The following is a 20,011-nucleotide window of genomic DNA, read 5'->3' as shown; positions in this document are numbered from 1 at the left end:
ACATATTGTCAATACCACTGTGGGCTGAGAAATTAAAAATGAATACTAGACGACGTTTCGGGCAATGGCCCTTCTTCGTCGTCGCGCGCACAGGCCAGACACAAATTGGATAAGAGTTGGAGACTGCCCTTTTACACCATGGGACTTTCTGAGAATAGAAATACAAATCTGCATATTTTTTTTGTAATTGGCATATGAAGTTAACTATTTAGTAGTTACCGAGTAACAGATAAACTATAGCATGTTTGGCGAGTATCGATACGGAATCCAGTGTGTGCGTGTCTTCAGTTTTCGTGATGCACGTGCAGTCATCCCCAATCCACCAATGGATGAGTCTCCCCACGCCACGTCGGTCATGGGGATTTTGTAACCATACTTCACCACGTTGGTCAATGCGGTTTGTTAGGGGGGAGCAGGACCGATTCTGATATCGACGTTTGCCGTGGGTCTAACTCGGTGTGCCGGGTTCATGGCGCAGCGCGTTTACCACAACACCACGTACACCCACCACTCGATGCACGTGTGTATCGGAAGTGAGTACCTGTTGCTGTGTGTCAATATCGCCACGAGGGAGACAAAGGCGGCCGGGCGTGGTGCTGGCCACCCCACCCCCTTGTGTGCCTTCATAGGTACTCGGCAATAGCACTTGTCGAGGCTATACGGGTGGTCTTTGTCTTTGTATGTATATAACAAAAACATGGCGCGACACTTTTATTTGTGACTACTTTTATTTAGAGGTACAGTACAACAACAATACAACAACATACGGCACCACACACCTCTTCCCCTTCACACGTGGAAACAAAATTACAAAACGTAGCTGAACAGTAATTCAAGGGATAATTCGAGACGGAATCATCGACAGGTAAACCACCCAAATGGTGTGGTGAGCTCACACTCAGCACCAGAGGCTTACAAAATAGAATTTGTTGCGAGAAAAAAAACCCAAAACCCGCACGGAACACAAACATCGAGTAAACCCGTTCTCTGCATGAGATAAACAAGTATTTAAGGCGTTGCATTGTTAAGGACACAGTTTCAGTTAAAAGGCTTACGCATTGTTCGTGTTTAGTATGCGTGTGCAAGGTAAAAGCGCAGCCCTGCAAATGTTCGCTCGCGCCCATGCTTAGCGGAAGGGCCTCCAATTAATTTCGGAAGTGACAGGACTCACACTTTACCCCCCCCCCACCTCCCGATGACCCAGTTACTGGACGCTGCTTGACAACAAAAAGTCCACGTTGTTGCAACTCCATCGCATGGAAATGTAATCGGCTGAGACTTCTGGATTGCAACTCCAGTAGGCAGTTAACACCGTAAAGGTTGTGCCGACATCGCCGTGATCTCAAAGAACATAACTATTTTTACAGACTGTGCTTTTTTTGTTCAGAAGCGGGCAATTGTTCCAGAACAGCCAGTCGACAGATGCGTGCGAGGTAACAGCAGCGCGCCCTATTGCACACACACACAGCAGGTCCCCTCGGCACTGCTGCCATAGCGTTACGGTTCAAAAACGACAAGTTACAGCCACTTCACCATATCACGCACCAGTGTTCGTCATTGCGAAGGCCCGCACGCCACTGGCGGCCCCAACACACGAATGTGACAGCAGCATCATCATCGTGCTGTTGCTGCTGTCAAACCACAATGGTTTCAAATGTGGCGGCCCTCGCACTGATGATGTCTTATCGGCTAAAGGGCCCCCACCGCCTCCGTCCTCTGAAAATGAGCGAAAAACACCGGCATACACAAAACACACACACTTCAGTGCAACCGTTTTGACAACACCCTTTATTACTATCACATGTATATTATACCACATCCTCCCGATTATAAGACGCACCCGTTCCCTCTGTATTTAAAAGGCAAAATTAGAGAGGTGGCCACTCATCTAAGAATACTATTTGGCGTGTGCCCGTGATCAAGATTTGTGATGCCCTTCATGACATCGGGGTGGGGAGCGTTGCGGGCACGTCTTAATTTCCGGAGCTTTTTACAATTCGGAGAATGTGGTATATATATAGCTTTAAAAAAGATTGATGAAAATGGTTTAAGAAGTGACATTTCCAAATTACTACCTTCCCTTTGGGCGAGCTGTAACTTGCACACTTAGAAATTAATGAGTTTTAATATTCAAGTCCGTGGACGGGTTTTTGAAGACACGTGCAAGCAAGAATGTTACTCGACTCACAAAATATAACTTGTGAAACCATTATCATCATTAGCAGCCATGCCCGACCCACTGCTGGGTGAAGGAATCAACATTTCTTGTACATCATCATGTTACACGTGTGTCTCAGAAGACATCAATCGTCATGCAACCATGTCACTTGAATTCAAGGATGCATCATACGTTCGGTTAACATTGGGCTTAACATGCACGCCTTGGTCATATCGGTTTCACTAAACCCCTTGATCTTCACTCGTAACACGCTTCACCTCTGTTGAGACGAGAAAGCATTACGAGTGTTGATCAAGATTCACTTCGAGACCCTGGACAGAACGGGACAGGTGCATTTCTTTGGCGGACCCTATATTACACACACACGCGCACAGTTTTTTCCTTCTTTCAAATTATTCATTTCACCATCGTCCACGCACGACGCGAGAGAAGCGAAATGTCCGAGACGGAGACCCGAATGCGCGTTGGTAGCAAGAACCCTGCGCCAGCCCGAACACCGACGCGTTTCGTCTCTCCCCCCCCACACCTCAATTGTATGGGGGGGTTGGAGGACTCTATAGGCTGGGTTATAGTGTTAGACCGCACAGATTCAAACAACACCAAGCCATAACAGCCACGTGCGGTGTCGTCACAGGAAGTAGTGACACATTCACGTTTGGACGAAACGGCCAAAAAAAGAACAAACGGGACGAGTCAGCCCTGGCGATGTACACTCGTTGGTGGTAAACGACGTCAACGATGGGTCACGTTGTCGGCGGGAATCGTGACGACAAAACACGACATTCAGCAACCACGCGAGAATCGGACACCCCGCACCCGCGCCGCCAAAAAAAAAAATCCGAGACGACCAAATTTCACCAACGAAATGAGGAAGTGTGCGGACGTTCGGTCACGGATTACGCATCGGATCCAATTTAAATTCCATCGGTTTTAGGGCACAGTGGCACCTTGCGAATAATTTCTCTTTTCCGCGCGTCACCGTGCGATCCGGTTTCATGCAAACCGTTTTGACAAAACAGTTTTGTGAAATACCCACAGCGCTGGTTGCGAGACACAGACTGGTTTCAGTCAAATCGGTTGCACGATACCGGTTGCATTTCTGCGGCGTCTCATAGAATTTGAAGCGTTCTGCAAAATGAATTGAACTCTAAAAGAGCAGTCAAATCCGCTACACTGGAACTTTTTTTTTTACAGGCGACTAAATCACGCATACGTCTTTCATCTGAAATGTATGCAAATAATACGGTAACATAAAAACGTATCCCGCGACAAGCATTGCTTTAAAAGGAAAAGTATACAGGCAACGTTTCGGGCAATGGCCCTTCTTCATAGCACGTTGGCTAATATAAGGCGGCGTTAGACGAATGTTAAGTTGTTTTGTTGTGCGCTTGTGCCAGCAGTGTTAACTAATAATTTTGTCACACGAGTTGCGAAACTGGTTAACTTTTAAATTCGCTTACAATTTTAAAAGATCGAAAAGAAACTGATTTACCCTGTTTTTTTACAGTTTAGTCACATTGGTTGCACCTAAGGCGGTTTATTTCCATCGCGTAAACCAGGGTCCTAAGAACCAAACCCACGTCTCTCCACAGAAGACGTATCCCGGGCAAACCTTCACGCTAAATCCTTTAAATACAAAACCAAAGACACAGAAAAAATATATAAAATAAACCACATTTGTGCTTTGATAGGCTGCTTGTTTTTCCCATTTCTTCTATAGAATAAGGAAATAAGGCAAGTCCTTACCAAGGGGTCGTCATCGACTAACAGTTAAATTCAAGCATTTATTGTCATACGAATTGCACTGCGTGCAGAGGCGCGACTATTCATCGAGGAAATGACAGCGGCCACTGGTGTCTGCGGGGAGGTCACACGTCAGTTTCATGCACAACGCACAGGGTAAAAAATATAAGATTATTACGCGCACGACAAGGCCAAGGATCAATACCCAAGCAATGCATGGTTACGCCTCTCCGTGCGTTGGCGATTTAAATGACATTCCACGCAACACGTGACTTAAGAGATGCCCCTCTGGGGGGCATATTTCAAGCACTAGAGGTACAAAACTCACCTCCGTTATCCTCTGCTCCCTCATCTACGAGCGACCCTCATAACTTACCAGTGTCCCATGCACATGCTAACGGACACTCACTGCACAGTCCCATCGTGAAAATACTCCGGGTTTTTTGAGATATGCGTAAACCAAGTAATGATTTTTTAGTTTTTTTCACCATTTCTTTACAAAAAAAAATGTGTACCTCTGCAAGGTTGTGTTTTATTTTAATACATAAAGCTTAACGTTCTCACATTACGTAAACTAATCCATGCAAATTATAACATAATACCACACGTGTTTGCACAGATCAAAGAATGGCAGATGGCCAAGAATGCATTTTTTTTTGTCTTAAATCTTTTGTATTTCCCAGCCAATCAAAATGTGCACTTTAAAAAAAAATGGTCACAGGTGACTTTGGGAGACCTTTCATCCCCGTTTAGTCCTGGACAAGTCAAGTCGGCAATCAGAGGGTCCTTCAAGTTGCGAACGGACATCATTAATCAAACAAACGGAGGCAACTAACGCTACGCATTGTAACAAAAAATAAACGTGAAACTATTCTAAGACTACACTGTCAAACCCTTCACAATTTGGCCCCCCAAACACAAACAAAAAAATACACGAGCAAAAAAAACGAACCTTAACTAATACGGCAAAATACATGTAATAACATTCGGTGGCAAGCAGCAATTATTATAAGTCTCTGGGTTCATGGTCCCATCCCCAAATCCACACAGGTTAAATCACATGCCTCCCCGCCCACCTTGCCACCGTAATGGCAAAGCCAATGCGCGCTCCGTCAAACGTGGAACGCCGCATTTTCCCCAAACCTGTCCTCGCGGGCCACCACAAAACGCACCGTGTCCACCCCGTTCCCCCTTCAAATTCAGCGCTGTACACGCACCTGACGTTTACCAAACATGTTGCACGCACTACCCCGGCATTGGTTCACCCCTACGGCAACAGCGCCAATACCGGGGGACTCGTGTGCGCGCACACACACACACGCGCTGGACAGCGATGTAAAATTTCCATCGCGTCACGTGCGGCTTGTTTTGCAATCGCCAGGCGCGTGCAGTCGACGACTTTATCTGCGCTTAACCGAAGGACTGGTGCACACGTGGACGATGCGCGCCGTCGTGGGTCACGGGACAAAGTTTGCGAAACCCTGGGAGGGGAGGGGGAGGGGATGGCAAGGGAAAGCCAAAGTGATCCCTGCACCATCCCGTCGTTAGAGGGAGGCATGTGGATTCTCCTGGCGTGGCCCTGCTGGGAAAGGAGACCACAGAGTCTTATTTACCTCGTTTCAGCTGCAGGGGAGCAGCAATCCGAACTACCGTCTACAAGGGAGCGACCCGTACAGGCACCACCACGCAACGCAGGGCAGGGGGTCCTAACTAACAACGGTGGGGGCGCGAGTCAAGGAGAAACGGTACTTCAACCGAAGTGTAAACTTTGATTCTTAGAGGACGTGTCCATCGCCGTGTTCCTGAAGGTCCACGTGACAAGGGGATTTTATGACAAACTTTGCCACACCGTTTCCTGTTGTTACAAACACGTAGTTGCCAAAACCATGGCAAAAACTGACTGCCGAAATCTTGCGGGAAACTGGAAAAGCAAGTTCCAGTTCGTTTGCAGAGGATGCACTCGATTACGCAAGGGTGTGTTACTCGGTAGACTAATCATAGTGAATACACTTTAATTAACAAAAGGGTGTTTTCATTGGCTAGACATAATTGCGACTTGGAACCTTTCCTGTGCCACCACCAATCCAAGTTACCAGTGCCCCGTGGAAAATGGGCTGCAGGTGACACATCATGGCAACATTCGCACGAAAATTCATGGTGGCAATTGCTGAAGACGGCTACCCTTAAAGCGTCCTCGGTGTCATCACGACCTTCAAGCAGTGACGCTGTGGGCACCAGTGGGAATGAATCTACTTAAACTCAAGATTCAATCACATTGATTCAATTAGTCTGCTAAACAGTTTTGAGAGGCAGCACTTGTGCCTGGAGAAATGAAATGTATTTTGATGTGAACCACAGAATTCATCAAGTAGCAGCTAGCGGTTGTGGTTGTATGGGGTTGAAATCCCAAAAACATCCCACCCCCCCAACAAGGTATTTCAGATGTAGCCAGGTTTCTCCTTAACTGGTTTCCCAAACAAACATTTAAAAAAGAAAAATGAGGTCACAAGTTGTGGAGATATAAAGGCAGGCGGAGGGCTGGAGGCTGTTGGTGAGATGTCTTACAAACAGGAGGGGGGCGGCGGGGGGTGCGAGAGTAACAGTCTCTGCCTAATCATAACACATCAGCTGTGCGAGACCAACTAGGACATCACTGCCCATCCTATGCAAGAATCCTCACCAAGAGCCGTTACACCCAGAGCCATCCTGAACGTTCATGGCAACAGACACGCTGCTGCTGTGCGCGTGTAGAATAACACGCGAGTGTTGATCCAGCATCACGACTGGTAAAGCAGCGGTTTTTGTCTTAGTGTACGCCGACATCCAGCACACACGCAACACCACACACTCGCGCATGCACGCAACCACAGACCCAGTCGGCTGGTTTTGATTCAGTCTCACACACACACACACAGACCGCGTGTGCGGTTTTGACCTGCCATACAAGGTGGCAATGGTCAAGGAACTTGTCTGAAAAACGCAAAGCCTGTATAACAGTGTTCACTGCGAGCAGTGAAAGTAGGCCTTCCATAGAGGAGCAGAGCCACCGGCTAAGCAATCCATGACCGATTGATGATCCTTGTAATGTGAAACTGGGGTGGCGGGGGGGGTAGAAGTGGGGGAGGGGGGGGGGGAGACAAATGGTGAGCATGGGGAAGCTCGCAATTGCCTCTGCAATTCAAGCGAAGCCAATTGTGAGTGGACAGTCGTGAGCCAGTGGTCAAGTGGTGGTTGGAGTGTGCGGCCGGGTGGATGTGCGACCGGGTGAATTGGCGGCCGGGTGGATGTGCGACCGGGTGAATTGGCGGCCAGATGAATGGGCTGTCGGGTGGATGAACAGCCGGGCGGAGGGACGGCCGGGCGGAGTGACGGCCGGGCGGGCATCCACGCGCAAACCTGCGCCTAACTACATCACGCAGCAAGAGAACTTGGAGCGCATGCAGTTTTTGTCGATTCTCTCCATCTCCAGTACGATCTGGCGGAACACCTCTTGCACGGCCTGAAAACACACGCACAGCACAACACAGGTTTCCCAGTTCATTCTCTGTTCCAGCCATGGCTAACATCAGTGGAAAATGATGCAGCATCACCTGGTCCTGCCCAACCCTGCCCAGCTCCCCCAGCCAACCGGCACTTCTCAAACCCTGCTTTGACAATCCTGGCGAAGTATGGTCAAACAACTCCCCCCTCAAGCCACTCCATGTTAAACTGTGGGGAGACCATACAGCAGCAGATTGACAAAGGGACTGTGAATAAGCCAAGTGTTCAGTTAAAATTGATTGGAAATATCAATACGATAGAGATAGGTGTGTACGCCCTTCACAAACAATACATTGCCCGATAATTGCATTTAGGATGCGGTTAAATAAAGCCGAGGTGGGGAAAAAGCCACGTGATCAATTTCAGCCAAACGCAGACAGCAAAACGCGTGTGAAAGGTGGTCAACTTGCAGCACAAGACATCGCTTGCGGCCACGCGAAAACGAACAAACCCACACAACGGGGGAAGCTTCCCAACATTTGGATTCGAGTTGTACCTCCTAGTTCTTCAGTAGAAAGATACCGACGCATGGTAACTCGTGTTGACCATTACTGCCTCAGTGGTTAATGGTTATTAATCATTCTGCACACCGCTCGTCGAACCCAGGTGGGGTGTGCATAGGTTGGGGGGGGGGCGGCACGCCTTGTGTGCGCATTCCATGTGCCCTCTTGCAAATGAGGGGAATGTTTACAAAGCTTATTTTGCTGGGAGCCCTTCCTCTCGACCCCCTGCAGAGCGTAAATTCCTGCATACTCCCTGCTGCTTAGTCAAGAAGTGTCCACACACATCCCCCATGACCACACACATCCCCCCCCTCCCCCATCAGCACCAAATCCCCCCCATCACGACACACACCCCCTCCCCTCCATCACGACACCCACCCCTTCCCCCACATCACGACATCCACCCCCTCCCTCCCATCACGACATCCACCCCTTCTCCCCCATCACGACATCCATCTTGAACATCCACCCCCTCCCACGTAACCAGCCTCAGGAGACTAAAACATAACCACAATTACCCCCCCCCCCCCCCATAAAATGGGGGACAAGACACTTCTCCCCACCCACGCAAAACTGCCATAAGGAAATCGCTACCAAGGGAAGAAACAGCTGTGTATGTAGAACTTCTTTCGCACTGCACGTAGCCAACCGTGCTCATCGGAGGTGTGGTTCACATCGTCTCTCTGGGGAGGCTGCAAAAGCAAATACGTGGACTAGAGGGTGGTTTAACCACGAGTGTGGTGGTGGCCCTGGAGGGTGGTGGACGTATGCCGAGAGCGTGGAGGAGTTTGGAGAATGCGGAGGCGTGGGAAGGGATTAGGACATATGGGGGAGAAGGTAGAGCGAGTTTGGAGGGGTGGTGGTGGTGGGGGGAAGGGAGAGTTGTAGGGTATTCGTGGTGGTGGGGGGTGAAGGGAGAGTTGTAGGGGGGTGGTGGGGGGACGAGAGAGTTGTAGGTGGATGGTGGAGGCGGAGAGCGAGGTGCTGGAGGAGATGAAGGCAAGCGGTGGGATGAACAGACCTCATTCTCCTTGGCGGTGGACTCGATGAAAGCCGCATGCCAGGAGTTGGCCAGCTTCTTCCCTTCCTCGTAGCTTATCACTCTGTTGGCAGGAAGGTGACAAAACAGGCACGCCTCTGTAAAATCCACTCACGCCCGCAACAACATTTCCAGCAATGCGTACATTGTATCCATGAGCACCGAAGACAAACAAACACACACACGAGGGTATTCCTCACCGGTCCATGCTCAAGTCTTTCTTATTTCCAACCAGGAGCATTGGAACGCTGTAAAACAATAAGACAGATGTGTAACAAAGCATGACTCGTGCAACTTTCCATCGGCATTTTCATCGAGTAATGCTTTTGTGAACGATCATCTTACGAGTAATACTGCACGAGAAAGTTGATTACACACGAATGTGAACACCGGATCACTCCTCCCATCATACCCCTGAATGTCACGTGACATCACCATACCACACGTATAAGCAAACAATGGAAAAATCTATTCAATGGTCACAATGACATATTTTGCCATCTATAAAAAAAAATCTCCTGTTTTACTAACCCGATTTGTTTCCACACTGCACGCATTTTTCTGTCCCGAGTTTCACGTATTTTAAGGAAAACGTTGGGATGAGTCAACTCCTATTCTTACGTGGTTGGCCATTAAAATGTTTATTTACGGCAGAACCCAAATCACCCAGAACACGAGAGCTTGTGACAACAGCGAAATTCGAGGCTTGTTTTTACAAAACACGGTTCAATCAAACATCTCGTTGGGTGTGCTTCCCGGTGACAGTTACAAGCAAGTGAGCAGGCTGGGTGTCTCATCGTTGTAATATGAAGACAAACTATTTGCCCAAGAAAAATTGGGAGAGGAAAGCTAATTTGATGGCGATTAACATAAAAATGCTGATAAGTTAGGCTAATCCCTGAACATCACAAAAGGATAACAGTTACCCTAAGGAGACAATTCACTAATAATTTGGAATCACAAACAATATTTAGCAGAAGGGGGTAACGCGGTCGAGAGTACAAAACAGATATTTAAATGCACCACTTAAAAGACAAAAAGTGGACGTATTACATGAAGCATAGACTACGTTAATCACAATTCTTAGGAGACATCAGCGGGCAGCGTGCGACTGAACTGTGTGACCACATCCTGTACCATCACCAAGTATTCGTGTGGGGGTCAGTGGTGGAGGTTAAGGGGAAAACCCTGTGATAATTCCCCATGCGTGACAGAGCGCACCGTGAGTGTGGGGGGAGGAGACGGGGCGACTGGCAATTTCGTACGACTTACCGCACTCTCCCAATAATGTCCTTCAGCTTGTCATGGATCGTTTGGATCACCTGAAAGCTGCGGATAGAGGACAGAGTTGGCGTTACCTCGCGAGAGGTGCAACAAGTGCTGCATCCGCCCGCATGACGACGATGATGAAACGGCTCCTGGAAACCCTCTCTCGTGCTAAGGCGCGCGAGAGGGTTTGGAATAAACGGAGCGCGCCGCTGGCATCTTTACCAACGGTCACGCAGAGTCGACTTGTTAATTATTATTTTCTGTTCAAGGCACTATGAATTAAAAAAAAGAATGCCCTTCCTTCCGTGGGATCCCACAAGTGCTGGAAGTCACCGACTGACCCCAAAGAGACGGCTTTCTCATGGTGTCACCCCAAAATGTTTCATTTTAAAGCCTTCGACTTTATATCGGGTAGAATAGAATCCCTTAAAGTGAAGTGTACCTGGACTGACGAACATTACTAATCGTTATTCACAACACTCGTTCCTTTAAACATATTGTACAATTTTTCATCGCTCAGCTGATATGCGATAAACTAAAAATAAATATTAAACCTGCGAGACTTTTGTTGCCCGCTAGAATTTATAAATCGTGTAAAAACGATTCCGTGCTAATGATTGCATGCCTACCAAAAGCCTGGCATCGTCTCAACGCAGCTGCATCTCAAGACGCTGATGACCAAAGCAAAAATGGCCTTGGGCCGAGAGGGGCAGCCACAACAACACGGATTTTTTAATGTGCAAAAATGTGTTTTCGTTCAGAGCAAGGTCACTCTGTCTGGTATCTTTCGTCCTATGTTTACCGGCATAGGATAGTGAGCAATGTGTTTGTAATCCCCTGCAAAGTTCCACTATGAGCTCACAAGGCCACTTTTGTTTAGCTCCCTTACATGCTACATTATTGTCACCACCCCTTTCCCCTGCCTGCTCCCCCTTTACAATGTTTTGTGTTTATGTGCAGAGGTCTGAGCAAATAGGACCATTATCTTCAAACGTCTGCAAGAGCCCACCACAGTGTTTTGCTTAAGGAGATAAACAAACGGAAACCAACTATGTTAGATAAACCAAAGGAAACCAGACACTCAAACCACCAGTGACTCAAATTAGAGCCAATCGAAAAGGAGGATCGCACACACTGGGCCAGTGCTAAAAACAAAGCCTTGTTTTTTTTTCTAAATCAGGCTCAACAGGATCTTAATATAAAAAAAACAAGTTGTGAAATCTATTATGTATATTTTAGGCAAAATAGGACCTTGGGTAAAATAAAATGTTGTGAAATGTTAGTTCTGGCTACAGTACAAGAACCCAACTAATAGCTTAACTCATTCCAACATTTTTCTTATAAAACATTGGCATCTCTTGACCAATACAGGGACCCATGTCCAAACTTTAATATAGCCGCCCTTAGCAGTAATACTTCAAAATGAACCGGTCAAGCGGTAAAAGCCTGCCAAAAAAACACTGGCGACTCGTTGAGGATATCCTGGGTAAAATGAGGAAGTTTAATTTTAAATCACCTCCTGTTGGACGTGACGGAGTAGACCAGCACGTAGCCATGCACATCCAAGGAGTAGAACTGCTGGAACGGAGAGTACTCATCCTAGAGGCACGCGGGCAGGTACAGGCAGCACACGCACACAGACGTCAAGAGCAGCAAGTTGGGGAATAAAATCATGCCCAAGCGATGATCGTAGGGAACGCGTTCCAAACAAGCGTTCGGCAGCATTAGTTGGCAGCACGGAACCCCGGCGGGTAGCCATCGGGGCAAAAATGTGTTTGCGTATATTCAAAGTCATATTTTGTTCTAGTTGGGAGCTTCCCAAGTTTTGTGGAAGTCTTCAACCAATTTGACCAGTGTATTATAAATACGCCAAGTAACGTATTAGCATCACAACATCATCCAACAGGCTCGTTTATATTAAATCGTCCTTACGAGTTACCGTGCTATATTATTTTAGTAAACACAGCTGGCTATATATGCCAAGTGATGAAATTAATTTCATCGTACATTTTGTGGCGTCATTTGCCTGTGACCAACCCAATAAAAACATAACCACGGGTCCTTTAGAACAGGAATTGAAACCCAGGATTGTGGGAGTTGCCGACTCATCGCTCCTGGTGGGAAATTCTGAGCCGCCTGGCCACTCTCCCACCGACGTCAACATGGCAAGACATCCAGAACACGCTCAAAAATAATCATGCACTCCCACAGCAGATTGTGGGTGCGATATTTTTGGAACCTGCACTGCTAGCGGACGGCCGTTGTCCATAACAAAACGAAACTATTTTATTTTACCAGAAAAGGCCCACTGAGCTATACATCTCTTTTTCAGAAGATACCTGGCCACTAATGATAGCCCAAATAAGTGGCTTATCTTGTGGACATTCACATCAGCCAAATACTCTTAAATGAATGTTTCTAAATGTGGAGGGAAAAACCGGAGGACCCGGAGAAAAAGCCACGCGACCAATAGAAAATAAAAATTATTTAGTTTTCGACGCCGAAACAATCTAACCTGCCCCTTTCAGAAACGTTGCGATTTTATGAGGCTGAGACAATATGGACACGCTCCACCAAAGCCAAACAAACTAGAAGTTGTTTTTTCCATTTCCCACATCGATCTGAGCAATAAAAACACGCGGCCCACCGCTGTCCAAGTGTGCGTGCGCACCTGTATGCACGCAGGAGCATAAACACACAACTCTGGCCAATTTATTTTGTTTGCTAAACAACTGTCAACAGGAGCATTTCCTACTGTGAAATTTCAGTTGCCATAGTTCCAGCCCTCAACTGTACAGGTCACAGCTGCGACTATCAACCTGCACACACGATCAGCGATGAGTGACGTCTATACCAATACTGGGGGGTTCACTTTCACCAACCACCATCGGGCAGCTTGGCGAAGTATGGCCAAACAACCCCCAAGACTTACCCGGCACAAGACAGGCCTTCATCCAGCAGTGGATTGATAAAGAGCAGACCATATTTTTTGTATTCCTTACTATTATTACATTCTTACCTGGCCGGCCGTGTCAACCAGCTTCAGGTGGAATTCTTGTCCATCCACAGTCAGCATCTTGTTAAAGGCTGCACAGCACGCGGACAAACATGGAGATGAGCACATGCAAGGCAAAGTTGCAGCAATATATATGCTGTACATAAGCACATATGAGCATCGGTACGATAAAGCAACACTGACATAAGCACACGTGGACGAGTTCCCAAACCCTACTGATTGTATCCAATTTCTGCTGTGATGCAGCAATGTAGGGAGGAATACATAAAAACATACTTACTGTTTTCAATGGTTGGATCGTACGAGTTCAGAAACTCATCTTGGGCAAACTGGACAGTCAGAGAAGATTTCCCTGAAAAGACAATCGACAAAAAAACGAATTACAAAAAAAATCACTTTTTGCACTTTGTCAACATTCATTTTCTCTTACGAAGTAATTCACTAGCGACACGGAAGCAAGCGAGTAGCGGTAAAACAGGCCGCTGCCAAAAAGCGTTGGCATATTTGAAAAGTAAAATTGTCCACGTCTCTCTGGTTTGGGTCGCCCAAGTTTTGGGCAACCCTTTGTCCGATTTGGTCTGTTTTCATTTAAAAGGGTAGATCCCTAAAGACTCAACTTACACTACAGATTAATTCATAGAGGTAATCAGGTGCCCCCTCGCAACCCTGTTTCGGGACAAACAGAGGTAATGCATACACCCTTTCAGGCATTATTTTAACTCGAAGGCGTTTACCTAACACCTCTTGTCCATTGTGTCTGTGTGGTCCTACTTGAGTATGAATAATGCACTTAAGCAGTAAAACAAAGACGAGAAACTCTACGAATAATTGCATTTCCGGATTTCATCACAAAAAAGTACAATAAAACTGTACAAGTATTGAAATGCGGAGTAAATGCAAATGATACCTCACCCCCCCCCCCCACTTCCTCCACACAGGAACACAGAGGGGGGTTGAAAATAATCCCATTTGGGTACCCTTCATCAAGGAAAACAAAGGCCAAGCCTAAACCAAGCCCCCTCGCTGGGCAAAGTGGCCCTGGAATTCATTTGAAATGCGCACACTTCTGGACAGCCACCAACACTAGAATTCCCACAGGGAGACCTTGCCGCCTCTGCATTCCAGAGCAATTATTTCACTGGTAAATGAGAAAGATATGCATCTGTTATCACAGACACATGTGAGGCTGTTTTCTGAGTCAACATTTTTTTTATCCCCTCCCCCGCAACAAGTTACAGGAATTCAGATATTGCTGAAGTAGCAAAAAATGAACGCCCACGAGCTGATGAGTAATTTCGCATTTGCGATTTGTTGACGCAATAAAAACCGAACCATTAATTTTAAACATGATCATTGTGGGTTAAGCAGTGTTTCTGACACTGATATTAACTCGGAGACCTACTACTACCATCTACTATTTTTTAGTTTACCAGATCAGGCCCACTGAGCTATATAGCTCTTTTTCCGAAGCGACCTGGCCACACATGGATAGCTCAACGAAGTGGCCTATTACGTGTAAATTTATAGCAGCCAAATACTCTTAAAAGTATGTTGATTATAAACTTGGAGGCAACAATCGGAGGACCCAAAGGAAATCCACACGACAATGGGGAGAGAGACATGCAAACTCCAAATATACTCACGTCAGGGTTGGGATTGAACCCACAACCTCCTGCGTACCAGGTGAGGGAGTTAACATCTCGCCACTGCGGCGTCGAGTGCAATTCCCAGCCATGGATAATATTTCATGAACCTAGAGTCCCCCCTCTTAACCAATCCGCACTGGCCATGCTGATACAAGTATATTACGGTGTAGGAAGTTGTGGGATGTGCTGTTTGAACTCCTGTCTCCTTACATCCCCTTCGTTAAAAATAATGAGACCAAACAATTACAAAACTGAGGCTCATTCATTGTCCATTTTTAACTCAAGGCTTAAGCCATTGTTCGAAATTACTTTTAGTGGCACAACTTATCAGCAAATTATTAGCCGTGTATTATTTTAGTGGATTACAATCTCTTGTGTTTTACAGTAACAATGGATTACAGTGGATTGGCAAAGTTTCTCGTGAGATCTTCATCCTGAGAGGCGTGCTGCGAATAAATGCAGTGTTCTTGTTGCTGCTACTACTGGTATAAATCATTCACATTTAGAAGAAATACTGATCACAGGTCAGTAGTTGGCCTTTAATGGGCTTTTGGGTGAGAAAAATAAACAAAAAACAATATGGTCTGCCCCAGGGCCACGTGTCGACCACACTGCGACCTTCAGCTAAGTCACGCCAAAAATGCACCGCGTCACTCCCTGGCCTCTGCCCCGATTACACGGCCTGACCCTGGGAAGAAAAAGCCCTGCCCCCAGGGGTTCACGACCCGGGAGTAGGCATTCGCAGACCCTGCCACGTGTTCCATAAATAGTCTGTGGCTGCACCCGTGGCAACGTTCACACGCCTAAGTGTTATGGGCTCATGGACATTGCAATATGGACAAAAAAAATGGGACAGTTTGGAATTTTTATGGCAAAACTAGGATGGACATCATGTGATTGCTTGGAATTGTTCAAGAAATCTGGCTGGAATTATCAAAGGCTTCCATCTTTTTAGATGGATTTTCAACACGAGACTATAATTTTGCCTCAAGTACTGCACATTATACTTTAGGGTTGTGATGGTTGTCCACCCCCGCTATCACTTACAATGGCGATATGACTATTCAAGGATCTGTTTTAATGTTGCATTGAAGAGCGGCCTCTATAGCTTAAAGGGTCACGACCAAAATGCCACTCCATATAAAATGTTTAAAAACAGGTCAACTGACCTTTGAGCTCCACGGAACTATAAATTGAACATGTCTATTCTGTAACTCGCGCGAAATGTCCGTGGAAAATGTTAAGGGACACCACACAATCTGCATATGTACCAATGAATAAATAATAAAGGGACAGGAAGTCCTTTCTCTGTCTCCACTTAAACATAACATTGATTTTTTTTTTTAGGCCATCACCTATGGGCCTCTGCGGAACAATTTTTTGAAGCAGAAACACCAAGACTCTGGACCAGTTTTTATCTTCGGGCGTTTCCTCGGCAGTTCGGTACTGGTAAAATACTGCTCTAATTAAGGTTGCCAAATGTTATAGAAGGCTCTCTCCATCGATGTGATTGGGCATAAAAGTTAAAAACTATCTCATCAGTGGGTACGAGTAGATATCCCAATAATTTTCACAATTAGGACTGTGCAAGGCCATGGGATATATATCATATGGAGTACTGCACAGTAATTTGAAAGCACATGTGAATTAATATATGTTGTTATAGGGTCGCTTTTAATAAATACAAATTATTGTATTTAAACATGTATTATACTGCACTATCGTCTTTGAATAGTCTCCCTTGGAAGGGACTTTAATGGCAGTGGGCTCTCATCTGAATAAAAAACAAAACATGTATCCATATAATGAAAGGTTAATGCTGGCAACGTTTACTCGGTATATATTTTTGCTGTCCCAAGCACTAAAGATGAACGTGATTATTATATTTGTTTGTCCGTAGTCTACACAGTATTTGACAAACAACATTTAAGCATGTTAGTCAACTTGTAGAAGACACTTTAAGAGTACGATGTGTCAATGCGCTTCCGCAGAATAAAAAAAATCCATATCACCATGGAATGTACTTTTGTTTGATTTTTAAAAAAATATTAATTTCAATTAGATACTTTTGTTGCTCCTCACTCTCATTAATTCTTGGCTCACTGCTCAAGGCAATTGTGAAGAACATGTGCACTACACACACACAAATCATCATCATCCATGACCAATCCACTCCTGGAGGAAGACTTCCCAAAGGTCAAAGTCTAGACAATGTGCATGCATACGTGTGCGAGACTATATATGTACTGGTGAAAATACACACATCCGCCGAACATTCGTTTCAAATTACCAAAGCCCAAACAAAGGACCAAAAGTGGGTGGCGGGGGTGGTGATGGGGGTTATTCTTCCCACACACCCACCCAACAACCACCCACCTATAGACCTCAACCATGCCTTGCTGTTTTTTTTCCACGGACAAAGAAAAACAAATGGGGTAAAAAAACGAGGGAAAACCAGAAACACACTAATTGTGGGGGGCTGGGCACCGCCCAAAAGACATCCCCTGGAATTATATCTGTTACAGAGGGCCCACAGCTACGGCTGGTGTTGGGAGGTGCTCATCAGCAAGTCGCTGGTTAACAATGAATGCAGGGCGTTGTACCCAAACCCGCCCCCCATAAAGACAAAGACGCGCATAAGCCACGTGGTGAACACGCTCCTAGTGTTGTAGTCGTTACCACTTTTTGGGGAATGTAGACTCCTGAGATTCAAAACCCTGCTTTTACAGATGTTTTTAAAAAAAATGTTTTTATATTCACGGACAAAGAAACACCGCTGGCTATTAAGAGTAAAATTGGCGCATTGGGCTGGGCTCGAATAAATACTCGGTAAATTTGAGGTCAAACTTTTTCTAAGAAGTAATCAAGCGCCAGCTTGTTTTTTAAAAAGATAAACAAAAAACTGGGTTAAAGGGTAGCTCCAAGAATTTAAGTTAGGCGCCAAGTACCATTACCACCCCTAACCACTCCTCCACTCCGTCACAGACTTTTACTTTGCTACAAAAGTTTCCAAGGCTTCTGCAATTAGTGTTATATATTTATGGACACTCCACAAAAATAGTATTAACTTAGAAACCCCACTTATTTTAAAGCCCCAAAACACATCTCCCTCCAATGTAAATACCCTGACCAAATGTTTTAAGCGCTAAAAAAGATAAACCTGGTCCCAAAAAACTCTTTGTGAAGATCTGGAGGCATCCCATTCACAATGTTATCACTTATGTATTGAGAAGGGGGGTAAATTAGAAAGGAGTGGGTTATGTAGAGAGCATCTTCTCTTGGCAAACTAACCATGCTGGGATGAACACACTGACAACAGTGAAGCGACAAGGCGCGCGCACACACACACTTGGGGTTCCGTTTAAATAACTTAAAACTGCATATGCAGTTTATATAGGGACCCCTGGCGTTTATAACGCTATAAACAAAGCGCTTCTTAGAGAGCAACCTGCCTTTATAACTTCCCTTGGCAACATCACAGCGGAGCCACATGCGCTCCGTACACACACCGCACATTAGTCCACATGTGCGTCTAAATGAAGCTTTGCCAAGTTGACCACAAAGCTGTATATATTGCAGTCACGACAGGCAGTTCATATTCACAAGTAAATGTAACAATATATATTTTTTACAACGTGCAGAGAGTATGTTAGATTGTGTATGGTAGTGTATTGTTAAGTGGGAAGCGGTAGTGTAGTGGTTAGCGCGCTGCGCTACGAACCCGGCGCACCCGAGTTCGATTTCCGCTCACAGCCAATACCGGTGACGATTATCCGAACCGGTCCTGGGCCTCCCCTAGGTCGACTCAGCCTTAAAACGAGTACCTGGTGCAACGTGTAAACATCGCTACTGGAGATACAAAGGCGGCCGGGAAGTGGTGCTAGCCACGCACCGATGATGATGTTGATGCATTACTACAGCGCACACACACACAACACACTATAGACTCCACGTGCCGAACACGAGTGTTAACCAAACGTGTGCGATTAGGCGTATGTGCCATAACATAAGTGTATACAGCATGCTATTACACAGCTCGTCATGCTTATACACGGGCTGAACACGTCTGTTACACACGTGTACGCTGAACTAGTAGTACAGTACACGTGCGGTGCTTACTACACCACTCTCTCAAACACGCGTGTGATCCATCGCTCGCCACGCAACTCGTATCCCATGAGCCGACAAACATAAACACGCGCACGTGGTCCTGTATTGACACGCAGAGATATTGCAGAGCCGTGGATCTCGGCGTTACAACTCTTACAGCTTCCCCGGCGCACACACAGCCCCCCCCCCCAGTCCTTACCGACAGAGGGGAATCCCAGCACGGCGATCTTGCGGAACTTGGGCGGGATCGGAGGCTTCTCGTACTTCTTTTCTTCCTGCTTCTCCTCCTGCTGCTGCTGCATCATTCCTGGTTTCTGCTCCTTCGGCTTCTGGTCTTGCGGCATAGCCGCTGCACTGGAGCAGCAAGCCTGAGCCGCGGTTCCCGCAGTCGCGTCCATGATTGCGATGGATTTCAGTGTTTGTGTTTTAAAAAGAGAGATAAATTAGGCGGCAGCAGCAGCAGCAGCAGAACTGAAACGGGCAACGCGAGGCAACGGTTTCACCCCCCACGTGGCTGGGAACGGCAGCGCGCAAATGGGTGCTCTGTGCTTTCTGCGGTTGCTGCTGCTCGCGTGAATGAAACAAAAGAATCCGCCGGAGAGGCAGAAGAGGAGGAGGAGGCAGAGGAGGAGTAACGGGAGAGGAGCTGCGTCTCAGGGCGCGGCGAGACGCGAGTGAAGAAGAGCCCCGCGTGAGCTCGCCGCGAACATGGCCGCATTCCCCACCTCCACACGCGCCGCGACGCTTTACGGCACAGCGTGCTTTGTGTACAAAACTGTCGTAAAGATAATTGGTCGGTGGTGTGTGAGATTTTTTTTTTAAGACGTTTTTTTTCGTCGTACACATTCACCGCGGTCTGTTATGTATTTTGAGTAATGTTTCGCGTGCTCATCGACGTTTATATTTTTCGAAGGAAGAAAGTTAATTGTTTTGGTTTGGACGTGCCGTAAAGGTTAGACGCTTTAC

At 46.4% G+C, this 20,011-nt stretch overlaps 1 protein-coding gene across 1 annotated transcript; it reads right to left on the bottom strand.

The window, feature by feature from the left end:
• Positions 1-719: 719 nt before the first annotated feature.
• On the bottom strand, positions 720-19,773 carry LOC133344654 (GTP-binding protein Rheb-like). Its single transcript, XM_061554690.1, has 8 exons — positions 19,245-19,773; positions 13,570-13,641; positions 13,293-13,360; positions 11,790-11,872; positions 10,277-10,333; positions 9,205-9,252; positions 8,987-9,068; positions 720-7,421 (listed from the first exon to the last, which is right to left on the bottom strand). The coding sequence occupies exons 1-8, from the start codon at positions 19,441-19,443 to the stop codon at positions 7,329-7,331; spliced, it is 702 nt and encodes a 233-aa protein (XP_061410674.1). The 5' UTR covers positions 19,444-19,773; the 3' UTR covers positions 720-7,328.
• Between the last annotated feature and the right edge of the window lie 238 nt (positions 19,774-20,011).

The sequence above is a fragment of the Lethenteron reissneri genome, chromosome 20 (genome assembly GCF_015708825.2).
Source record: "Lethenteron reissneri isolate LAM-NWPU_2019-01 chromosome 20, ASM1570882v1, whole genome shotgun sequence".
NCBI classification, from domain to species: Eukaryota; Metazoa; Chordata; class Hyperoartia; order Petromyzontiformes; family Petromyzontidae; genus Lethenteron; species Lethenteron reissneri.
The sequence above is the reverse complement of the archived record's forward strand: the minus strand, read 5'-3'. Positions and strand labels throughout refer to the sequence as shown.

Coding starts and splice junctions, on each gene's coding strand:
- LOC133344654 (XM_061554690.1), bottom strand. CDS start 19,443: ATGGACGCGACTGCGGGAACCGCGGCTCAGGCTTGCTGCTCCAGTGCA. Junction 13,361..13,569: donor CGATCCAACCATTGAAAACA/GTAAGTATGTTT, acceptor CGTGCTGTGCAG/CCTTTAACAAGATGCTGACT. Junction 9,253..10,276: donor GACATTATTGGGAGAGTGCG/GTAAGTCGTACG, acceptor ATTGTTTTACAG/CGTTCCAATGCTCCTGGTTG.